The sequence below is a fragment of the Lichenostomus cassidix genome, chromosome 11 (assembly GCF_008360975.1).
Source record: "Lichenostomus cassidix isolate B80296 chromosome 11, HeHo_3.0, whole genome shotgun sequence".
NCBI classification, from domain to species: Eukaryota; Metazoa; Chordata; class Aves; order Passeriformes; family Meliphagidae; genus Lichenostomus; species Lichenostomus cassidix.
The window spans coordinates 19,092,830-19,113,411 of record NC_139492.1 but is presented as its reverse complement, the minus strand read 5'-3'; the positions used below and the strand labels follow the sequence as shown (position 1 = coordinate 19,113,411).

Below are 20,582 nucleotides of genomic sequence, written 5' to 3'. Positions count from 1 at the left end.
GGGAGATTATTTTGGTACAGTGACAGAAATGGCCAATTAATGCATTCCAGGAACCAACACTGACAGTCTTGAGAGTTACCAACACAAATGCAGTAGGTTTTAAGACACTGATTCTAAACATTACACTTCTGTCCTACACACAAAGTGTAATATATGAGAATCAGAGCTTTCATCCTTCTGAAGGCATGAGGTGGTGAAGGCGTGTGTGTGGTGGTGCAACTGCTGCAGCTGAGGAGCCCAATAACTGATTGTCCAAGAAAAAAAAACATTCACAAAAATTTTATTAAAAAATTCCCCTTTCACCTCAAACAAGTGAAGCTTAAGTTCTGTACTACTAGGTTATGTTTAGAAAAATGGAAATAATACAGTAAATTTTGAAGGCTATACATTGTAAAATCCCATAAGTCAGCATAATCTTGGACTGTGCAAGCAAATATAGCAAGTATTTCAGATGTTATTTATTTGGTCCATCAGATGTACAGTATAGTAGTAGTATCTGAGTTTACAAAACATCAAATATAAATAACCTGAAACTGTAACAATACACAAAAATTTGCTTCTTACATTGACATACCAGGCAGTACGAGCTGAAAAACTGGAGTAAATTAACAGTTTTACAGTAATGTACATAGTGCCAGCTGAAGTTTAAGAACACTGTTAAAACAGGGCACTAATTTGCTTTGTCGGATTTTCTTCTTTACTTGTTCAGGATGTGAAAAATGTTTAGGACTAGGCTAAAAATGTTACTCTTCAAGCATCTGTGATTCTGTGAATGCAGGAGGTGAAGCAGTCACACTTGGAACACGGCCTCAGTAAGGGATAAGCAAATGTGCAGGCAGGCCACTGCTGGGAAACTTCAAAGGTAATAATTGAAAAACAAAAAATGTAGTTGCTTAAAATATGGGCCTCTGATGATGGCCCTTTACTAAATAAAAGTAGGTTTTTTTGTCCTGTTGGATGATACCTAGAAGGTATTTACACAAAAATACCATGCTGTTTTCATTACTGTTTAGGTAAATACTTATCTGTAAGTATTTATAGACTATGTTTCTACTACATTTAATATATGGAATACAGAAAAAACTTCTCAAAGAGTCTATTGATACAAGAGCTTTATCATCAAGAGAAACAGACACATTACTCAAGCCAGTGATTTGGTATCCACTTTGAACCAAGGCCTTGGAGTTAGTCTAGTTCTGGACATTTTTCACATCCCAGCACAATTTGTTGTTACAGTATGACATTATGTGAATCACTTTGTCAAGGGGCAGTTGGAGGTTCCCTCAAATGCTCTTCATCCTGCTCTTAGCTCAGCACACGCTCTTCGCCCCGACGCACTCACACCCCTTCTCCTCAAGTTTCCTCTTGTGGCTCCTGTTCTCCTCCTCCCCAGTACTGCTGGAAGCACCCTCATCCTCAGACTCCACGATCATGAGGTCATCCTGCTCCTGCTCAGCACGTGCTCTCTTGGCCCCCACGCACTCACAGCCCTTCTCCAGTTTCCTCTTGCGGCTTTTGTTCTCCATGTCATCAGCATTGCTGGAAGTACCTTCATCCTCAGAGTCAACAATCACCACATCATCCTGGTCTGGAGCTGAAAAAGACGTTTTTTGAATTCCAGTGGATACTGCAAAGACAGTCTACCCTCTCAAACCAATTTTCATACATAAAAAATTGCAGCATTCTTTATTCGCATTCTTTGCCATTCAAATGCAAGTGTATCTGAAATGTCCCTGAAATTACTATAAAATATGGGTTTCACACTGTTATTCCTTCTTCACCAGAGCCGTGGAAAACCAAAAATACAGGAAATGCATTAGTTAGCAGGACTTTTTTTGCATGTACAAAACAGAAGAATTGCTGCTGTCTGAAGCAGTTGTTGGGAAAAGAACTTTTGCAAGCACCAAGCTGTAGTGCAGCCTTCTCCCTTCCCTACTGCACTCAGCAAAATTCCCAGGAAAGGCCATGCTTCAGGGAGAGAGAATCCACAGAGAGGGAGAAGTGGAAAGGTGAGCAGACTTACAGAGATAAAGGATAACAATGGATAGTATGAAGAAGGAAAAAGGGAACCAGATGTGAACTTTCATGACATCTAGTGGATTTTGTTTGCTTTTAAGCACAAATTTAATGTAAAAACTAATTTTATGCAAATTTTTAATATAATTTAAAGTAAATTTTAGCAATACACTTAAAATTTAGTTTTCTCTCAAACAGGAGGTAAGGGACTACATAGTTGTGTCTTCAGTCTGTGCACGTATCTTACAGGCAAAGGAACACCAGGTAAATAATACAATTTCAAGGTGTATGTACTATAAACTTTTCTGCCTATTGTGCTTTTTGTAGCAATTGTAAATGTACATTTTTCTATTTAGTATTAGTTATACACAGAGGCAACTTAAATGCCTTTTATTTTGTATTGGCGAAGTTAAATTATAAAACAGAAGACAACTTTAATTGGACTGCACTAGTGAAAGACTACTTTGTTTCATTTAAAATCGATAACTGTTGATTACCTGTTGATGTTGAGGGTTGTGCTCCATCATCACTACCATTGCTAATGTTCTTGGCTGTTGGTTCTGATGGTTTAGGGCCAATTCTTTCAGGGGTATCACCAACAACTTCAAATTCTACATCTTTTTCTAGGTCTTCACTGCAGAAAAATACACATGCTTTTAAACAGCCAGAAAATAAAATCTTGTCTTTTACACAAAAAAAATAACATTCAAGTATTAGAGCACCCTACACCTAGAACAAAATGAGAAAAACATACTGAAAAAGAAGAAAATCTGTCCGGTCCTCTTTTATAATTTATGCTGTGTGTATTCCTAAATTCCACCCAGTACTATGAACTTAAAATGCTTAGGAGTCAGAAAAATTATGACCTGAGCTTACCTTTTTCCCTTAACATGACAACCCTATTCCCACTGAACACGCAGTGTGTTCATGCCTTTTGAAATTTTAGGGTTTTGTTTTTTTGGTTTTTTTTTTTAGTGGCAGTTTCTTGCACACTGGTTGGCCCCAAAGTTAATCTGTTTTTGTAATGTATTCTTATGTTGTGTAACAACAAATTACTGAAATAAACTTCTTTCAGTTATTGTTGAAAACCAAAACAATAAAACAAGACTACAACAAAAAAGACCCAAAACAAAATCAAACAAAAAACCTTAAACTGTAATTTCATAGAAAATATCAATTCCTATTCTACCTCTGTATTTTCTTTTGGCAGCACAATCTTTGAACTTCATTCATGCATTAAAATTGTGAGTGGAAAATTCCCTGTGGAACTGTTCTATGTATATACATGAAAAATCCTTGTTTCAGAATCCTTACCTATGAAGAACATTGATTAACAGTGTATAGTCCTGGAGGAAATCATCTGCTTGTAGTCGGGTGCCATTTCGAATTCCAAAGTCTGATAATTTCCTGTGGTTATTTGCTACAAAGAGAGTAAAAAACCTGCAGTGTATAGAGCTATTTATAGAAGGATCCTTTACACCTGAATAAATATGGAGTACTACAGAACTTTTATGTAGGAACATACGATTAACAAGTATTAGCTATATTTAAAATAAAAGCTGACATGTAAGCCTATTAGCTGTCAAAGCTACTTATGTTTGATTTATTTACTCCTCATGCCATCATGTTCAAGCACTTCACAGCTACTGCATTCGGGAACATTTTGGAGATGGTTTCTGCATTGCAGTAGTGCCTACAAGCATCATGAACAACTCACCATCTATGAACCAGAAAATGAAGGGGGCTGCAGGCAGGTACCTGTTCCTGAAAGGAATCCTGACACGCCAGCCGAGAAGTGCTTTATTCAGAAAAGCTGAGCTGGACATGCAGGCTTGCACACAATACCATTGGCAATTCTCAAGCCACTTAAAATATTTGCAAATCCAGTTCTCTTCAAGTATTAGTCCACAAGGTGAACACTGCAGCATTTGCTATACAGCTATTCTGTATGGTGTCTTCCAAGGTTTTGTGTACACTTATCCCAAAACCCACAGCAGGCATACCTTCTGTTTCACCTTCTTCAGAAGAGATAAGTATAGTTCCCTTTCCATCATCTATTTGTACATCTGGTGCTACCATTGCAAATTTTTCTTTCAGTATCTGAAAATACAAATATGATTATTTAATCAATGTCTGACTTAAAAAGATTTATTAAAAAAGAACCTTGGAATATGTTGATTTTATTATTCCAGCTCATTTTCAGGCATCTACTGAAAGCCTATATTTTTTTGTTCTCTTCCATTAACAAAATGATTGTATTCTTGAAGTCTGATATCTACAGGTTCATATATGCTGATAAGTTTCTGAGGATACTTTGTAAAATGACAGTTACAAGTCAATTGCAACCACAACTATAATGCAGCTACTGACCTTTCAGCTGAAATGCAAATTTAGTTTCTTGCTCTCAGATATGAAAAGGCTTTAAAACCACCAAAATTTACAAAATGCAAACATTACTTCACAAGACATACAAGCTACATAGACAAGAAGCATATGGGCTAATTAAGCTCTTCTTGTAGCTGAGAGAAATGTAGAGTTAAAATAAACAGGAGATGCTCAGTCAAAATAACTGAGCAAAGACCTAGTTTTAATAATTTACAGTATTAGATTTGAAATGAAAGCTGTAACTATAACACAAGATTTACCTTATCCTGGAGTGTCAACACAGTAACTTTGTGTGTGTTAAGTTTCACAGTCACTTCTGGCTTACTTGCACATACGTAACAATTAGGATTTGGTGGATCCAAAGCACAAGGAACCAATAGCTTCTTCCTGGGATTTGGCTGCTTGTTCAGAAAAATCTTGAGGACACACAAGAAAAAACCAAGTTATTATATAAGTAGCAGCATGTATAAAGCCTGTTTTCCTGCAGAACTCTTCTGGTCTCACAGTCTGTCCTCAATACCAGTACTTCTCTTTTCATTGTGATCGAAAGTTCCCAGCATATTCAGAATCTACCGAAGCAACAGGCAAGAGACAGTAAAACCACACAGGAGTCAAAGAATGTTAAATGTAACCTTTAAACAAATAATAAATAGCAAAAAAGCAAAAGCATTTTATTCCCACTTACGGTTCTACACTGATCTATTTTCCCCGATAAAATCTTCAAACCCTCCAGCACGATCAGCCCAGCTATCACTGCATTGGTAGTGGCTATAGCTGGGATAATATTTCCTGCCATTGCTGCAAAATAAACAAGAGAATGCAGATTTTTAACAGCAAATGAAAACAAGAAGATTATAATTTAAATAAAACAATGTTCTATTTTATCCTTACACTTGATATCAAATCTGCTCTTCATATTCATTCCAAACACATGCATCCTGAGGTTTGCAGCAGAAGTGACGAAATCCATAGCAGAAGGGTCATCCTAACAAGACATTAATATAAAAAGCAGTTGAAAATCAGATTACTCACAGGAATGAGCTTGCAACATATGGTTCCTAGAACCTTAAAAACCAGAATTTAAAAAGAAAGAAGTTGGTACATTATTTCATTTCAAAGTCAATATACTTCCTCCTTCAGATGGTGCACTCAGAGCAGTAATACTTTAAATACTAACTACTGTGGCTAGCACAGGTCTTTCCCATGAGAATTCTTCTTGTGTTTTATAAATAAAGATAAAGTTTGGATGTTATTAAAAACAGTGTCCCAAGATCTGGACAGTGCAGGCCTGGCCAATCAGGCCTAGGGGGAGGTTTCTGACTGACCAATCTGGGTGACTTTTGAAAACTCTATATATATGATGAAATCAAAACAATAAAGGCTTTTCCTTCTTGCCACTGAGAACTGAGTTCTTTACTCTGCTAGCTGCTCAACAGCGACAAACTACAATATAAAAATATATGTATTTTAGTAGCAAAGTAGTATATCAGTATAAATAAAATGCCTTGTATGTTATAAAAATGTCTAAATAGCAAGTCTTACAATGTTTCAAACATTTGCAACATTGAATTTTAACACTGAATCAGTTTCAAACACTGGGTGTTTCAGAAACAAGTATTTTTACTCTGGGTTGTAGTACTTCTTTATTATTCCCCCCCCATTTACAAACTACATTTTTCTCCTGCCAAATGATAACTGCCTGGAACTGATATTCTGGTGATAAAAGAAAAAATTCTTGTGTTCTTCAAAGAACTTGTATTGCACACCCATCATCAGCTGATTGTTTGTAACCTCAGTAAAACTCCAGCCACTAAACACTGGCTAAGAGCATGTTTTGGAGAGAGATAAGAGGGAAAAAGTGAAGTTGCATTCTTAAAATATTTTCAAAAATCAAAATATGACAAATACTTGTGTATTTGCGCTTTTATGAGTTGGCGAATTTGGTGAATTATTTTACTCCACAGCAGTTAATCCTTACCCTCAGTGAGTTACAAAATACAGTGCTTAAAGAATAGATTTGTTTACATATGGAAGGAGTTTCCGTGAGGTGCCAGATATTTTTGTTCTAAGTACTCTTATTTTGGAAGGAAATTGAACAAGCCCAACTAATATTTGTACTACATATGCAGAGTATATACATATATAGGCAAACTAACCTTGTCCCATATAAGCGCTTCTCCATCAGCCTTCTCAGCCAGGTGAAGACTCAGGGTTTTAACACTCTTTGAAAACAGGTCTGCATAGCTCCTGACACTGAGAACCTGCTGATCCTTCAACACTGCAGAGCTTTCATTCTGCTGGCCAGATATGTTTTGCTCTTTGGGAAGAAAAGAAAAACAAGATCAGGAATATTTGTAAGTTCCACAGAAACTCTCTCAATAGTTTTCCAATTTCAGCAAAATTAAGTATTTTCTAAATTGAAGAACAATATCCTTAACCTACAGTAGCCCCAACATTTCACAACAAATCTAGATTTAAAACTGCAACTATAGCTAGGACATCAGTTACCAAGACATGCACAAATTACAGCAAATGTAAATTTCCAACAGAACTCAACTTTGAGAGATAAATCTATCACTGCTTATGGTAAGGTGCCCTAGAATAAGCTGACGTGTAATTTTGTTAAATGTGTACTTTCTACAGCCAATACTGAGTATCTAAAATACCAACTGCAAAACAGTCTTAGAAAAAATGCTGTCTATACAGATAAAAATTTGAAATCTTCAGGAATTGCAAAGAATGAATACGCTTATTATCACAATTCAACTGTGACAGTAGAAAATGTACATATCACAGAGACTATTAATAAACAGCAGGTAGAACTTAAAAATATACAGTGGAGGAGGGACAGTTACCGACCTTGCTTTTGTACCTCAGCCCAGTCCAGTGGCACTGGAGGCTTTCTCTTCCTCCACAGCTTATCCATTGTCAGCAGATATCTAATGTCATCTTTGAAAAGCTAGGAAATATTAAAAAAAAAAAAAAAAAAAGAAAGAGGGAAAAAAATAAGACACTGAAAAATCAGCATTACATTGATGAGGTTTTGATTTTCTCCTTGACAGTATTTTCAACTACATAAAAACAGATTCTAAAAACTCTCTAACACTCACTGCAAGGAGCAGACACAGCTCTGATTAATCTTGCGAGGAGTAAAGAGAAAAATCAAGAAGCAACAATTCAAACAGTGATTTCATGTGCCTACTGAAGCCATCCCTACAGCTCTTTGCATGTTCTCTCTGAGACAGTGAATGAACACGCCAATGAATTTCCAAAGAAAAGTTATTATTGCCTATGAATATTACATTCATTCTCATTTCCTCCATTTACCCGCTTTCAGTAACTTAAGAACAAAAACTCCCAGACCAGTTTGTATTTTCTTATGCCAGAGCCTGATTATACACAAGTGACCTCAGACTGGATCTGATTATGCCAGGTGAAACTCCAGAGGTCCCCTTTCCCCTTTCACATTAAAAGAAATTGAAATGGAGTTTTGTCTGCACAGAGTGGCCAAGCTGCTGCAGCCATCTGTACAGATACAGATGGAATCTGTAAAACAAGCAAACGTTGCAGAACAACACAACAGCAAAACTGGTGGATGTCATAACATGATCACATAATTGATGGCTAGCATTAAATGTCCAAGCTGGGGATTGATTTAACTTTACAGAACCTCATATGTTTCAAATAAAGACATTTATTTTGGGTAAAGAAGATACCTTAGTAAAAAGTTTAACTGGATCATAGCCAGTTGATTTAGCCCACTCCTTAGTTGAAACACGTTTAATCTCACCATCTTCATTGGATGCTAGTGCTCTGGCTTCTGCCTCTGCTGGCTCCCCTATTAATAAAGTGATAACCAATATTTTAAATTAAAAAAAAAAATTAAAAATCCCATCCAAGTATTACCCCCAGAGTCAATTACCAAAATTGTGCAGGGACCATAAAATGGCTTTACTGCACCCAAGAAAAGCTGAATTAGGCACATTGCTCCTCTTCACAACTGCAACTCCCTGATTTAACTTGGTATCTCCCAACTCCTTTACTGGCAGAAACAACGAACGATTGTGTCCCAATAATTTTCTCCACATAATGTTGCAACTTCATAAATGTCTTACCACCTCCTTTTAGTAGTCTCTTTTTCTGGCTAAAAAGTCTTAGTTTGATTGGGATTTCAACATCAAAAAAAAATTTAAAAATCAGTTCCTTACCTCTGGTTCTTTTTATACATAAAAATTTTGTATGAAGATGCTAATGATTTTCTTTCTTTCCCAGTCACATCCAACAATTGCTATCATTATTTCTAATAAGCACGTTGGTGTTTTCATAAAACTATCTAAAAACATCTTGACTGAATGAGAAAAATCAACTCAGAGACTATCAATATGTGTAAATTTGTGAATGTTTACCCCCTTTCACCAGTGCATCATTTGCATTATTTCATATTTATCTGCCTTATGTATCATTGCCCAGTCATTCTGTATTGTGAAGCTTTCTACTAGTTTTTGCAGTTACTCCTCATCTTTATTACTCTGAATGACTTTGTTTTATCATCTGTGCTGAAGAGCACACATCTCCCATCTGAGACTCCTCTAATCACCATTTATTTCTATCATTCAAGTAGTTTATCCACTTCAGGATCTTCAGTTTTCTTTTGCCCCCTCAGCTTCTTATCTCCTCAACAGTTTTTGAATCTGCCCCCTGAACACTGAGAACTGCCTAAACCAGATACACTCTCCACGGGTTTGTGGATTCCTTCCAAGGACCCACAGTGCTGTGCAGGGCACAACTTCCTTATATAAAAGTTGCATTGACTCTTCCCTGACTATCCTGGTTTGGGCTGGGACAGAGTTAGTTTTCTTTCTAGTAGGTGGTCTGGTGCCGTGTTTTGGATTCTGTGAGCAAATAACATTGGTAACACACTGATGTTTTAGCTGTTGCCAAGAGGTTACTCTAAGTCAAGGACTTTTCAGTTTCCTGTGCTCTGCCAGCAAGCAGGAGCACAAGGAGCCAGGAGGGAGCAAAGCCAGGACAGCTGACCTGAACTGGCCACAGGGATATTCCAGACTTCAGAAAGTCCTGCTCAGCACATAAACTGGGGGAGTTGGCTGGGAGGGGCTGATCTCTGCCTGGGGACTGGCTGAGCATCCATTGGCCAGCGGGCAGCCAGCAACTGCGTCACTTGTTTGTCCCGAGTTTTATTCCCCCTCTCTTTATTCATATCATTATCAGCAGTATAAGTATTACATATTTCTTTGTTTCCATTATTAGCTGCTTTTATCCCAACCTGTGAGGTTCATTTTTTGTGTGGCTCCCCCTGCTCTGGGCAGGGCAGTGAGTGAGGGCTGAGTGGTGCAGAGTTGCCAGCTGGGGTCAAACCTGACATTGACCCCCACCATGTGAGCACACTACCCTGACTGTGGGCAGTCTGCTCACTGCACACACCTGGCTACAGCTCACACCTCCTATAATTGCCCTGGTGTCTCTACTTAAATAAGTGGCATTGCATCTGCTACCTTTCAAGTACTTCAGCAGCCATTGTTTTAAGCGACTTTATATTGCCACTCCATTAAGACTCACCTATTTCATTCTGCACTTCCTGTAGGAACAACCTGTCCAGTGATCACTATCTGATGTTCAAAGAATTTGAAGAGTCGGAGGATCCTCTAAGCTCCCCCTCCCAAGTCCATTCATCTATCAAAGGATCCAAAAGAAGCAACCAACAATGATGCTTATTCACCTCATAGTAACTGTGATTACTGTCCTTACAGAAAAACACTGAATAGCTATAAAAACTAACTCAAAATGGGCATATTCCCCATGCAGATTAATGCTTAAGTGTTGCAGGTTAGAAGACTTCAAACAAAATTCCTGACGTTCCTTGCAAACCCTCAGCTAGCAGTGGAAAATAAAGACTACAAATATCACTCAGTGCTCTGTTCAAAACACAAGCCTCCCAGAGGCCAGAAAGAGAATCCTCTTTAAAGAAAATGGAGCTGAACTCTCTAACCTTAAGAAATTTACAGAAAGGAGCTATAATCTCTGATATAGAACATTTCAGTAAGACGGTAAGCCACCGGCTTATATCACACTCACAGGCAGCTTCAGGATCAGCTCTGTCAGGTGAGACTTCTTGATCAGCATCTTCTTCTCCAAACAACTGGCTATAAAAAAATTAAGAACAACAAGACTAGAATTTCAGAATCTGGTTAAAGACTCAAATATTTCCTAATGGACATATATTCATTTTAGGATTCTTGCTATCAAACTGCCACTTCATACATTGCTTTTTAAACTACTGGGATTAATCAGGCATGGACTCTAACAACACCAAATGCCCAATACGAAAACAAATTTAGCAGAACAGTTTTCTGTATAACTCCATAGTTCCCCAATATTCAGCCTAATATAATACACTGCAGTACTGAAAGCATTTTTAGAACCTGTGCAATATCCAAGATTCCAACAAACTTTACACTCGTTAAAACACGCATTAAACTGAAAAATATGCTTACTTCATACAAAGTTGAAGAATAAAGCAACCTCAACCTACACTGCTGTGCCAAACTACTCTGCCAAATTTTTGTGCTATTAGAGCTAGGCCTAAATACTAATCGACTTTCCATCTTTATAACCACCTCAGAACCCAGGTCAAGGAACTGGAGTTTTTCACCATAATCCACTTCAAATAATTTAAAATTAATTTGAAATCCATTATAATAACTTTTTTGAAGTGTGTCAATTTTATTTCTCTCTGTAGGTTTAGAAACCAGAAGAATGAACCATCATACCTACTTTTTTTTAAAATCACTTACTTGAACAAATACTTAGCCCACACAATGCAATGGATAGGCTCCGAGGGTGTATTTCGGATTGTGCAGCCTGGGAAAGTCTTCTGAGTTGGTTTAGGCTGACATTCATAACATTCTGTCACTCCCTGGTGAAAAATGAAGTATTTACTTGTCACTCTGAGAAGGCTACTGATAGTTTAGGCTATTAACAGATGAACGGTAACTCTATCTCCAAACACCCAGTCCCTGTTGTTTAAAATAGCCAATGACAAGAGTAACACCCCACCTAACCTTTTTGATAACTGTTACTTGTCCAAGGTAGCCTGCAGTTCCACTCTCTATAAGAGGAATATCAGCAGCCAGACACATCCTGTTCACATGGTTACGGGCAGCTGCAAATCAAGAGAGTTTTAAAGAAAAAATTTGAATAGTTCAAAAAAAAGAAATTTTTACTTCCCCAAATTCAAACTAGCATCCTATGCACTTTTCCTTAATATAGCTTGGTTCATTACAGAGCGCTACACCATTTCCACTAAGTCCAGGTTCCCATTCTCACAAGATATATTGACATAAATAAACACAGCAAACTCAACTGACTGAAGCTACACTGTACCCAGAATACTCATCAGTTCCCATGAAGCAGCAATTGGCAGTTAACATTTACTTTCGAAACACCTGCCGAAGCACTAACCACCCTTTCAAGTTTCTAGCAAAGCACACAAGGCTTAGTGCAACTACAGATGGGTTAAGAAGTTATTCAATTGACATTGCAGCAAGGAACAAATTACATCTGCAATATAAAATCATAATAAAAACTTCACCTCTGTTATCCAGAGCATTCATAACCAACGTAAACTGGCGGAAGAACTCTACGTTATACTCAGGGCTACAGAAGACAAAAAATACATTTCAAATGGCACATTAAAGTGGTTGGTTATTACTGCACAATAGAAACTCTACACATGCAACCGATGTTCAGGTGATAAATTACACATATAAATTTATAAATTTAGCTTCTCTTTAATTGCCCCATTTGTCTTCTGCCCATTTTAAAGCTGGGTGAAAGCATGAATTTTATGCTGCTGGAAGGAAGCTACTGCAATCAGTACTAATTTGACCAATAAAATGGGCAGACAAGGAAAAGTGATTAAACTGCTCTGACCTAATGAGTAAATTGGCTGAGCTGTGGTAACTGACCTTAAAAACCATCAGCTGTGGCTAAAACATGCACACTGTAATTACCACAGCTCATCAGACTGTGTATAATTCATTGTACTGTGATAGCTCCGTTGGCTTGACTGTGTGTCCATACCCTGAGGAGCCAACATATGGGACCCAATCCTGACACTTCAGTTATCTTACATTGCAGTTTTTTGACTTAAAGAAGAAGGTGGAAGAGGGTGTAAAGATGTCATAGGATTAATGGCTGCAGGAGAAGGATGCAGTGAGTCAGTTTCACTAGCTAACAGCAATATGAGTTCAAACCTTCATAGTACAGAATATTCATTTTTTAGAAATTGGGGCAAGCATAAGTTAAAACATGGGGAACAGCTAATGGAACCCGACATAATCTTGTACTCTACTCATTGGTTGCAGATCATAAAGACTGAATTTTAACAGCTTGGGGCATATATAAATGACAATTACCTACACACACACACAAAGGACCTAATTTTTTTAATCACAGACTCAACATTCACATGTCTTTTAATGTAATTATTGCTCAAGACATTAGGGTATCCTTACAGTGTAGAAACTTATATGGCAGACATTGCCAATAAAATAAAAAACCCCACAAACAAATGACTACAGCTTACTACCAGAGCTTAAAACCCATGCAAAACCCACACTCCCACTCAGATGTGTGGTAGTTCACATTTACAGCTATTTCTCCTAAGTGAGGGAGCTTTGTAAAACATCTTAAAGCACACCACTGTAGCATTTAAATAACACAGTACTTGCAAATCAAACATGTAATTACAGCTTAAAACCAAACATACTTCATGATGCTATCATGGTAAGCTATAATGTTAGCTTCTGGACAAAACTGTAACACGCTTTCCTTGGCAACCTAGAAACAAAACAAAAAAAAGAAAACAAAAACCACACTTATTATTTTTTCCTTCCATCCAAAAGACAGACTTGATACTAGTTGTGCATTGAGTAAGTCGACTATCTTAAGATATTTAAATACTTTAATAGTTTAATGCTGTGGACAGCCATAATCAACCAACCAACACTTACCTCTTCCCAGCAGAAACTAAATTCTAACATTTTTCTAACACTATCAATAAAATAATACTGAGTAATGAGATTTGGGCTTTGACTTTTTCCTCACCTGTGATTTTGATCTTCCAACATGTTTCTTTTGAAACAGAAACTGTCTGTTGAGATTGCTGACATCAATAGTATCCAAATCAATCTATAAACACACAAGAGAGGCATTTCACTTCCACAGGAAAAAAAGGAACAAAACCATTAACAGAGTTTGAACAAAAGACAATTGATCAAAATGCAGAAACTTTACAGACCCCTTTTCAGACCTCTCAGGTGTTACATCAGCACTGTAGCAACTAAAGAGGCACAAGTGCTCACCTAATTCTCTTCAGGAACCCCTACATTATCAACAATTGCTGACAGGGGAGCATGACAAAAATGAAGGCCTACATGAAAACAAACTTTCTGAAGAGAGTCCCTGCTGAAAATGCATGTGAGACTGGAGATAAATCCACACAGCAGTCAGAAGAAAGTCAACACGACTGTCCTGCTTACACAGGATAAAGATTTCAGTGGCAATTCCTGAGGCACACAATGCACACTCAGGAGGGAAATTGCAGAAACCCGTCGAGATAGGTCCAGCCAGCCTCTCCCTGCACTGCCCACCCTGAACACTGCTCTGTGCTTCCCCAAGGCCCAGCAAAGGCTGCTCCAAACCGACTGGTCCTTCCACTTTATAGGAGCATGGCTTGAAGCACCTGAATCACTGCATCAAGGGTGCACAGGCACCTTACACACACACTGCAGGGCAAAAGCTTTTACTGCCTGGCCCAGGACTAGCTGCCTAAGTGCATGGTAAATTAGCAAATCTACTCACAAAAAGAGAAATCAAATCACACAATCAGAATATTTAGAAACACACAGCACCAAGCAGCCCTGATGTACAGCCTCAAAGGATGCCATGCCTACAATTCCTCAACAGCTATGTTTCTATTTATTAGTACATATACACAGGAACAGCATAAATTCAAATATCTTTAGCCCCCACAAGAATTAAGAAGATTTAACTAGAATGTTGACTTCTATTCCTAACTTTGTTCCCACTACTTTTCATGCAATTAAAGTTTCTTTGATCAACAACTCCTTTTAAGTCTTCTCCTGTCCTTAAAATTTGTAATGAGGAGAGTGAGAGCTTTTCTGAGCATCAGGTATTTCTCCCAAAGTCCCACAGGTAATGCTAACATGCTCAACACAATAACACCTTCACCTACACAGAGAACATTCTCAGACTGACTGTGCAGTGTAAAGTTTAAACATGGCCTACTCAGGGTGTTCTCACACACTTCTAATTTCATTAACCAAACTCAAATTAGGAAAAAACTATGGCACACACTCACTGAACATCCTTTGCATGTGAGATCCAAACTCCAAGACTGAATTTCCTGTTTTCTGAAGGGAATATTTCTAATTGAAACACTAAGTTTTAACATACTAAGAACTGCAATAGTTAGAGTTTTATTTCAACATTAATAAAAGCACCTGTGGCTACAGAGCAAACAGAAAAGATACAATGTTTTAAAAATGCATTATAAAATTCAGACTGTTAAACATTACCACCCACAGTACGGTAGTAACTACCCATGGCCTTGTCTCTTCATGAAAATGGGATTTGCATGATTTACATTTCCACCTCCTTTCCTTCCTCGTAAGACACACAGAAAGGTTGCTTAGTCCAAATCCAAAAGGCCCAAGAACCTCAAGGGAAAACACTAAAGTGCAAAACTCTCTTAAAACCTTCACTGCCCAGAAAGCTCTGAGTATTTCAACTGGAGATGGTGACAAGTGTCATCAGCAACTGCTGAGAACACGAATTACAGCACTGAAGGGAGCAAAGGAAGTTTTTCTCCAGAGAGAAAACTTGGGACCATTAGACCTCAACCAAAGCTTCAGTCTAGCTAAGAATGATCAGAATTTAAAAGCTCACTTCTAACACAACTACATTGCTCCCCTTTTTGTAACGTGGAAGCAAAGGCATCATGACTTAACAACATATACTTATGTTCTTAATTCAGACTTGGATCTTGAAAAAACTTCATTTTGCTCTTCATTCATAGAACAAGGGTATGCCTCTCAACACAGTTTACTTAAGTCACATATTAGTCAGTTGTCTGGTATTCAAAACTACTTTTTTTTCTTAGGATGAACATTCTTTTTTTGAAAAATCACAACTTGCTTATTTTAAAACAGGCATTTTCAGATGTTCAAGTTTGCAATAATTAATAACCGAGGAAAACCCTCAACAATATCACAAATGCTGACACAAGCAATTTATTCTGCTAACAGCAAATTCCCTCTTTGTGTAACAATTCTTTTTTTGCCCTCACATTGTCTTCTACCCACCTGCTCCCTATGGTATCAAAACATTACTGTCCTGCATAAAACACTGCAAGTGGCAGTCCTATGAAGATAGCCCAGGTCCAACATGTACTGAAGTTACTGGAGTCCCACCAAGTCAGCCTTGAAAGGCAATACCAAACCCCAACTACAGTAAGTAAAACAATAAGCATATCCCAATGAGATTTATGCCTAAGGACTAACTGCAAAATCAGAAGGTATTACACTCTCTCTATTATAATGGACTGCAGGAGTACATAACAGACACAGTAAATAGGAGATAAAAAAGAGGAGAACAGTACAGAAAATGCTTCTACTCCTCTGCAGTTATTTATTTTCCTGGTGCAAAGTTCAAATCGGACAGGCTCTCAAACCAAAGGGACACTTTGGAAGTAAACATATTCCACAAGTTGAAAAAGCATTCCAGTTGGAAAGACTGAGATGGAAGAATAACAAGCCAAACCAGTAGCTGTTTTCTTCCATAAACTGATACAGTTTTAGATAAGAGCTGCTCTGCTCAACAAGTCTGACTGCAAACCCAAACTCCTCACAACCTGACACAAAACTCTCAGATGTAACTCCTGGACACTTTAGTAAAGGGTATTCAAAGGAAACAGACCTGTGCTCTAGCTGGATGTAATACCATTTGCTCTTCCTTACTACAATAAAAAAACCAATAAAGGTCTGGACACCAGGCAATCAGAGTTTTACCAGCAGTATTTCTCTCCATCCCATTTTCATTACTACCCTCTCGCATCTGCCCTTCCTGTACACATTGCCAGATTAATATCTGGAAGCAAAAGTGAAAGCAGGAGCCCACGGGAAGCGGCAGCACTGACGGGTTTACAGCCCGGGATCCAAAGCACAGTTCACCCCTCCGGGGGGTTTCTCGCTGCAATTCATCACCGAACCGTCACCCCCAGCACCAGCAAAGGCGGCACTGGGCAAAACTAAGATTTGCAAGATATCGCCGGGCACAGCGCGGTATCCCGGGCAGTTCCATTCAAGGGATATACGGGCTTCCCAGGAAGGCGGCCAGACCTCGGCGGGGGAAGGAGGAGCTCCCGCGCCCGGCGGGATCTCGGGCTGAGGGGGGGTGGCGACGGCGCGCAGGCCGCGGCCCCTTTGTGGCGCCCAGGCCCGGCGGTCCCGCGGCGCCTTTGGCAGCTCTGAAACCGCGCACACCCAGCGGCGGGCGGAGGGGCCACGCCGACACCGCACACCCGCCGAGCGGCACCCGCGGCCCTGGGCTTGGCCTCCCCCCGCCCGCCGGCCCCCGAGCGCCCCAGCCCCGGCCCGCACCACGTAAATGCTGCTGAAGCCGGTGAGCACCAAGTTCTTGAGCAGCTCGCAGCCGATGCCGCCGGCCCCCACCACCAGGACCCGAGCCTGGGACACGGCCTGTGCCAGCTCGGGGTGCAGCGGCCCCGACAGCGGCGCCGCCATGACGGACACGGCGGCGGTTCCGCGCGCCTCCTCACGGGTCCGCCGGAACAGAGCGCCGCCCGCGCGCTCGCAGCGCCCCCTGCCGCCCCGGATGACTGTGGAGCGCGCAGTGCCCGCGGAAGGCGCAGCGGGCGAACCGTGAGCTGCAGCTCTGCTCCTGCCGGGGAGGCCCCAGGGATGCGTTCCTGGTGCAGCAGGAAATTTTTATTTTTATATTTCTTTTTAATATATTCCTATTTTAGACATACAGATTTAATGTCTTCATGTGTTCAATATATTTGTATATTATATTGTTATACAGAGAGTTCAAGAAGCATTTGGACAATGTTCTCAAGCAATTGCTGGGATTCTTGGGGAGTCCTGAGAAGGGCTAGGAGTTGGACTCAATGATCCTCATGGGTACCCTCAAACTCAGCATATTCTCTGATATTTTTAATTTATTTTAAACAGCTGATGGCAGCTGTAGTTTATATATCTCTTCTGTAACTCTTTGAATGTTATGTCTTGCAGAGTCTGGAGCTCCTACCTACTTCTTTGAATTCCAGCACCGGCCCAGTTCGTACTGGGACAGCAAACCAGACTATGTGAAGGCTGACCATGGGGATGAAGTTGGCTTTGTCTTTGGGGGGCCATTTCTGGCTGGTGACATCCAGCTCTGCAGTAAGGAACACACACTGTTCACTCTTAAATTGCTCTGGTAGCACTGCATTATTCTATTCAGTATTCATTCATTTTGATCAGACTAAAGTGCACATATTGGCAGTGAGACCAAACCACAACCCTCTCCCATGTCAGAAGTGGTGTTACACATTTAACCATCTTCTCCATCTTCTCTCCTGCACACTTTGCCCCTTCTGAAGCACACGAAGATACAGATGTTGTCAGCAATTCAGCAAATAGGACATTTGCTAGAAAATTCATGGTCATTATCCCAGCACTGTGCATGAATTTGTCAAATACCTTTGGCTGGAAAGTAAATTGAAGGAAAGGTCAATTAAACTTGCAGAGTGCTTGGGAAGGAGCAAATCCAGGACCTCATCATTTCCTAAAGAGTTTAGGTCAGTGTCTCCGCCTTTCCAGGAAATCCCACAGCTTATCAGGCTCCAGAGAATGGGGGACATGGTCTCTTTTGCAGGAAATGATTCCAGTAGTGTTCAGAGCAAGGCTTGGAATTCCAGCATTTCATTTTCTGTGTGAAGATCCAACGGTTTGGTCAGTGTTGCCCCACAACTCAATTAATACTTAAACACTTATTCAAAATGGAACCAGTCCAATGGAATCCAGCAACATCCTTTAACTACATCTGCCTAAAACAGTAATGCTCAACATGGAGTCTTTTCTTTCCCATGGAACAAATTAGGAACAGTTCTTATTTTGACAGAGAGACACAAAAATTCTGCTTATTTTGAGTGAATTCACCATTTTTTCTGCTTTGCTTTTATCATTTGCACAGTAGTTCATAGTCTGGTTCAAAGTCTACATAAGTGAAAGTATTTCCTTTTACTCAATTTTTTTTTCTTTTATTGGATTGCTGGAGCAATCCAGCTATGTTGCAAAGCCCTTTGTTAATCTGTTACCAGAGCCTTTTCATTTTGCTTATATATATATATTTTTTTTTTTTACTTACATACTTATGGCATTAGAAAACACTGAACAGTTCTTTTCCATTTGCCTGAGCTTACCAAGGGCATTAAGATAGCAAATTTTTTTCATAGTGTATTGAGATACATTTATAATTAATAACACACTGCAACTGAAATAATTCTCACCTAGTGATACAGTGAGTTATGTATAACTATCTTTAAATACTCTTACAGTGCTGAGAAATGCAGTGGCATCATCTTGTGTGCCATAAATGAAGAAATCTTTGCCTAGTCATGCTCCCAGTAAGAGGGAGGCTTTCAGTCCCACAAAACTAGAATGGGATCCCAGAAACAAAGCCATGTGGCACATTCCTGGAGTGTACCGGGATGGAGGACACACGTGGGGTTTTTGGTTCTGCTTCTGGTTTCCTGGAAAGTTACAGGCACATCCCCTTATTTCCTTGTTCCCAAATTCCCCAATTTGTACAGGAAGGGTAATTATGCTGAAGTCATTCATGAGGAGGGCCTGATGGGGAAATCACGAGGAAATCCCTTGATGCTTTCTGTATCACTGATATTTTACTGGTATTGTGTCTCTGTGGCAATTGCTAAGTTGCTACAGCATCTTCACACACAGAAAAGGTGCTCCTGGAGTAGCAATGTCTCCATTTCTGCCACACACAGTAACTGTTCTGTGTTTTGTCTTTCAGGTGAAGTTACAGAGGAAGAGAAGCAGCTTAGCAGAACTCTGATGAAGTACTGGGCTAACTTTGCTCGAAATGGGTAAGAATCATGAGACTGATGACACACATTGCTGCTTTGCACTGACTCCATGGGGAATCGGCTGGTTTGTTGGTTCAGTCTTAACTTCTGTGATTGAATTCCCCTGTGACTGCAAGGGGCACTGACTCTTTCTTTTCATCTTGTTTACAGAAATCCTAATGGAGAGGGGCTGGTTGAATGGCCATCTTACAGCCTAAATGAAGAATATTTGCAGATAAACCTACAGCAAAAGAAAGCCAGCAAGCTGAAAGAAAAGAAGGTAGAATTCTGGAAGAAAGTGATGCTTGAAAAGACAAGTAACAAAAGCATGGAGAACAAGAAGTTTAAATTAGAATTATAGTTTACAGTCTAAACAAGCACATAGTATGCGAACTATTAGGATAATGAAAGAAATTACTTGAAGTAATTTTGAGGATAAAATTACATTTCCCTTCTTTTCACCTATTCTTCACAGTTGTCACACTTGCGATTATTCACTGTAATAATTCCAGTGGATCCCTCACTTTTTAAGTACAGCTGCCAGATTTGCCCTGATTTCAGTGCTCAGGTTTTTCTGTCAGTCCCCCATGACTGAAGACAAAATGTAGCAGCAACATTGTTTTAATAAAAGTGAAACCAATGAAGACCAAATTTCTGCCTAAAACTGACTCTTGATGTCAAATTTATCAGTGGTGGTACAGAAGTTTTGGTGTGCTGTAGATACAGAAATGTCCTCTGAGGAAAGAAGATGAAACTACAGCATGTTCTGCCTTGTCAGCTGGTTTTACAGCTGAGACAGGACAGTTCTGACTCCTGTGGTACTTCATCTGTAAGAGTAGTGCTGGAATTACGACTTCTTCCAAATGTTAGAAAAAGGAGAAGATGTCACCTGTTCCCACAGTTGTCTTCTTTTCAATTTAGCTGTAACCCCTACAAGGATCAACATTTCTGTCTTTCCCACAGTGCTTCTCTCTGTGCTCCAAGCTGTTCC

General features: G+C 39.5%; 1 protein-coding gene and 1 long non-coding RNA gene across 2 annotated transcripts; one reads left to right on the top strand and one right to left on the bottom strand.

Annotated features, from left to right (window-relative positions):
- Window positions 1–264: 264 nt before the first annotated feature.
- Window positions 265–17,287, bottom strand: UBA2 (ubiquitin like modifier activating enzyme 2). The gene is made up of 17 exons (XM_085072050.1): window positions 17,103–17,287; window positions 13,528–13,611; window positions 13,190–13,260; window positions 12,011–12,075; window positions 11,481–11,581; window positions 11,214–11,335; window positions 10,495–10,562; window positions 8,118–8,239; window positions 7,261–7,360; window positions 6,558–6,718; window positions 5,293–5,386; window positions 5,087–5,199; window positions 4,662–4,817; window positions 4,020–4,116; window positions 3,331–3,436; window positions 2,514–2,650; window positions 265–1,594 (listed from the first exon to the last, which is right to left on the bottom strand). The coding sequence occupies exons 1-17, from the start codon at window positions 17,244–17,246 to the stop codon at window positions 1,311–1,313; spliced, it is 2,025 nt and encodes a 674-aa protein (XP_084928176.1). The 5' UTR covers window positions 17,247–17,287; the 3' UTR covers window positions 265–1,310.
- Window positions 17,288–17,736: 449 nt separating this feature from the next.
- Window positions 17,737–20,233, top strand: LOC146432417 (uncharacterized). Its single transcript, XR_014854585.1, has 3 exons — window positions 17,737–17,906; window positions 19,540–19,612; window positions 19,763–20,233. It is a non-coding gene; the product is annotated as an uncharacterized LOC146432417 (long non-coding RNA).
- Window positions 20,234–20,582: the final 349 nt, after the last annotated feature.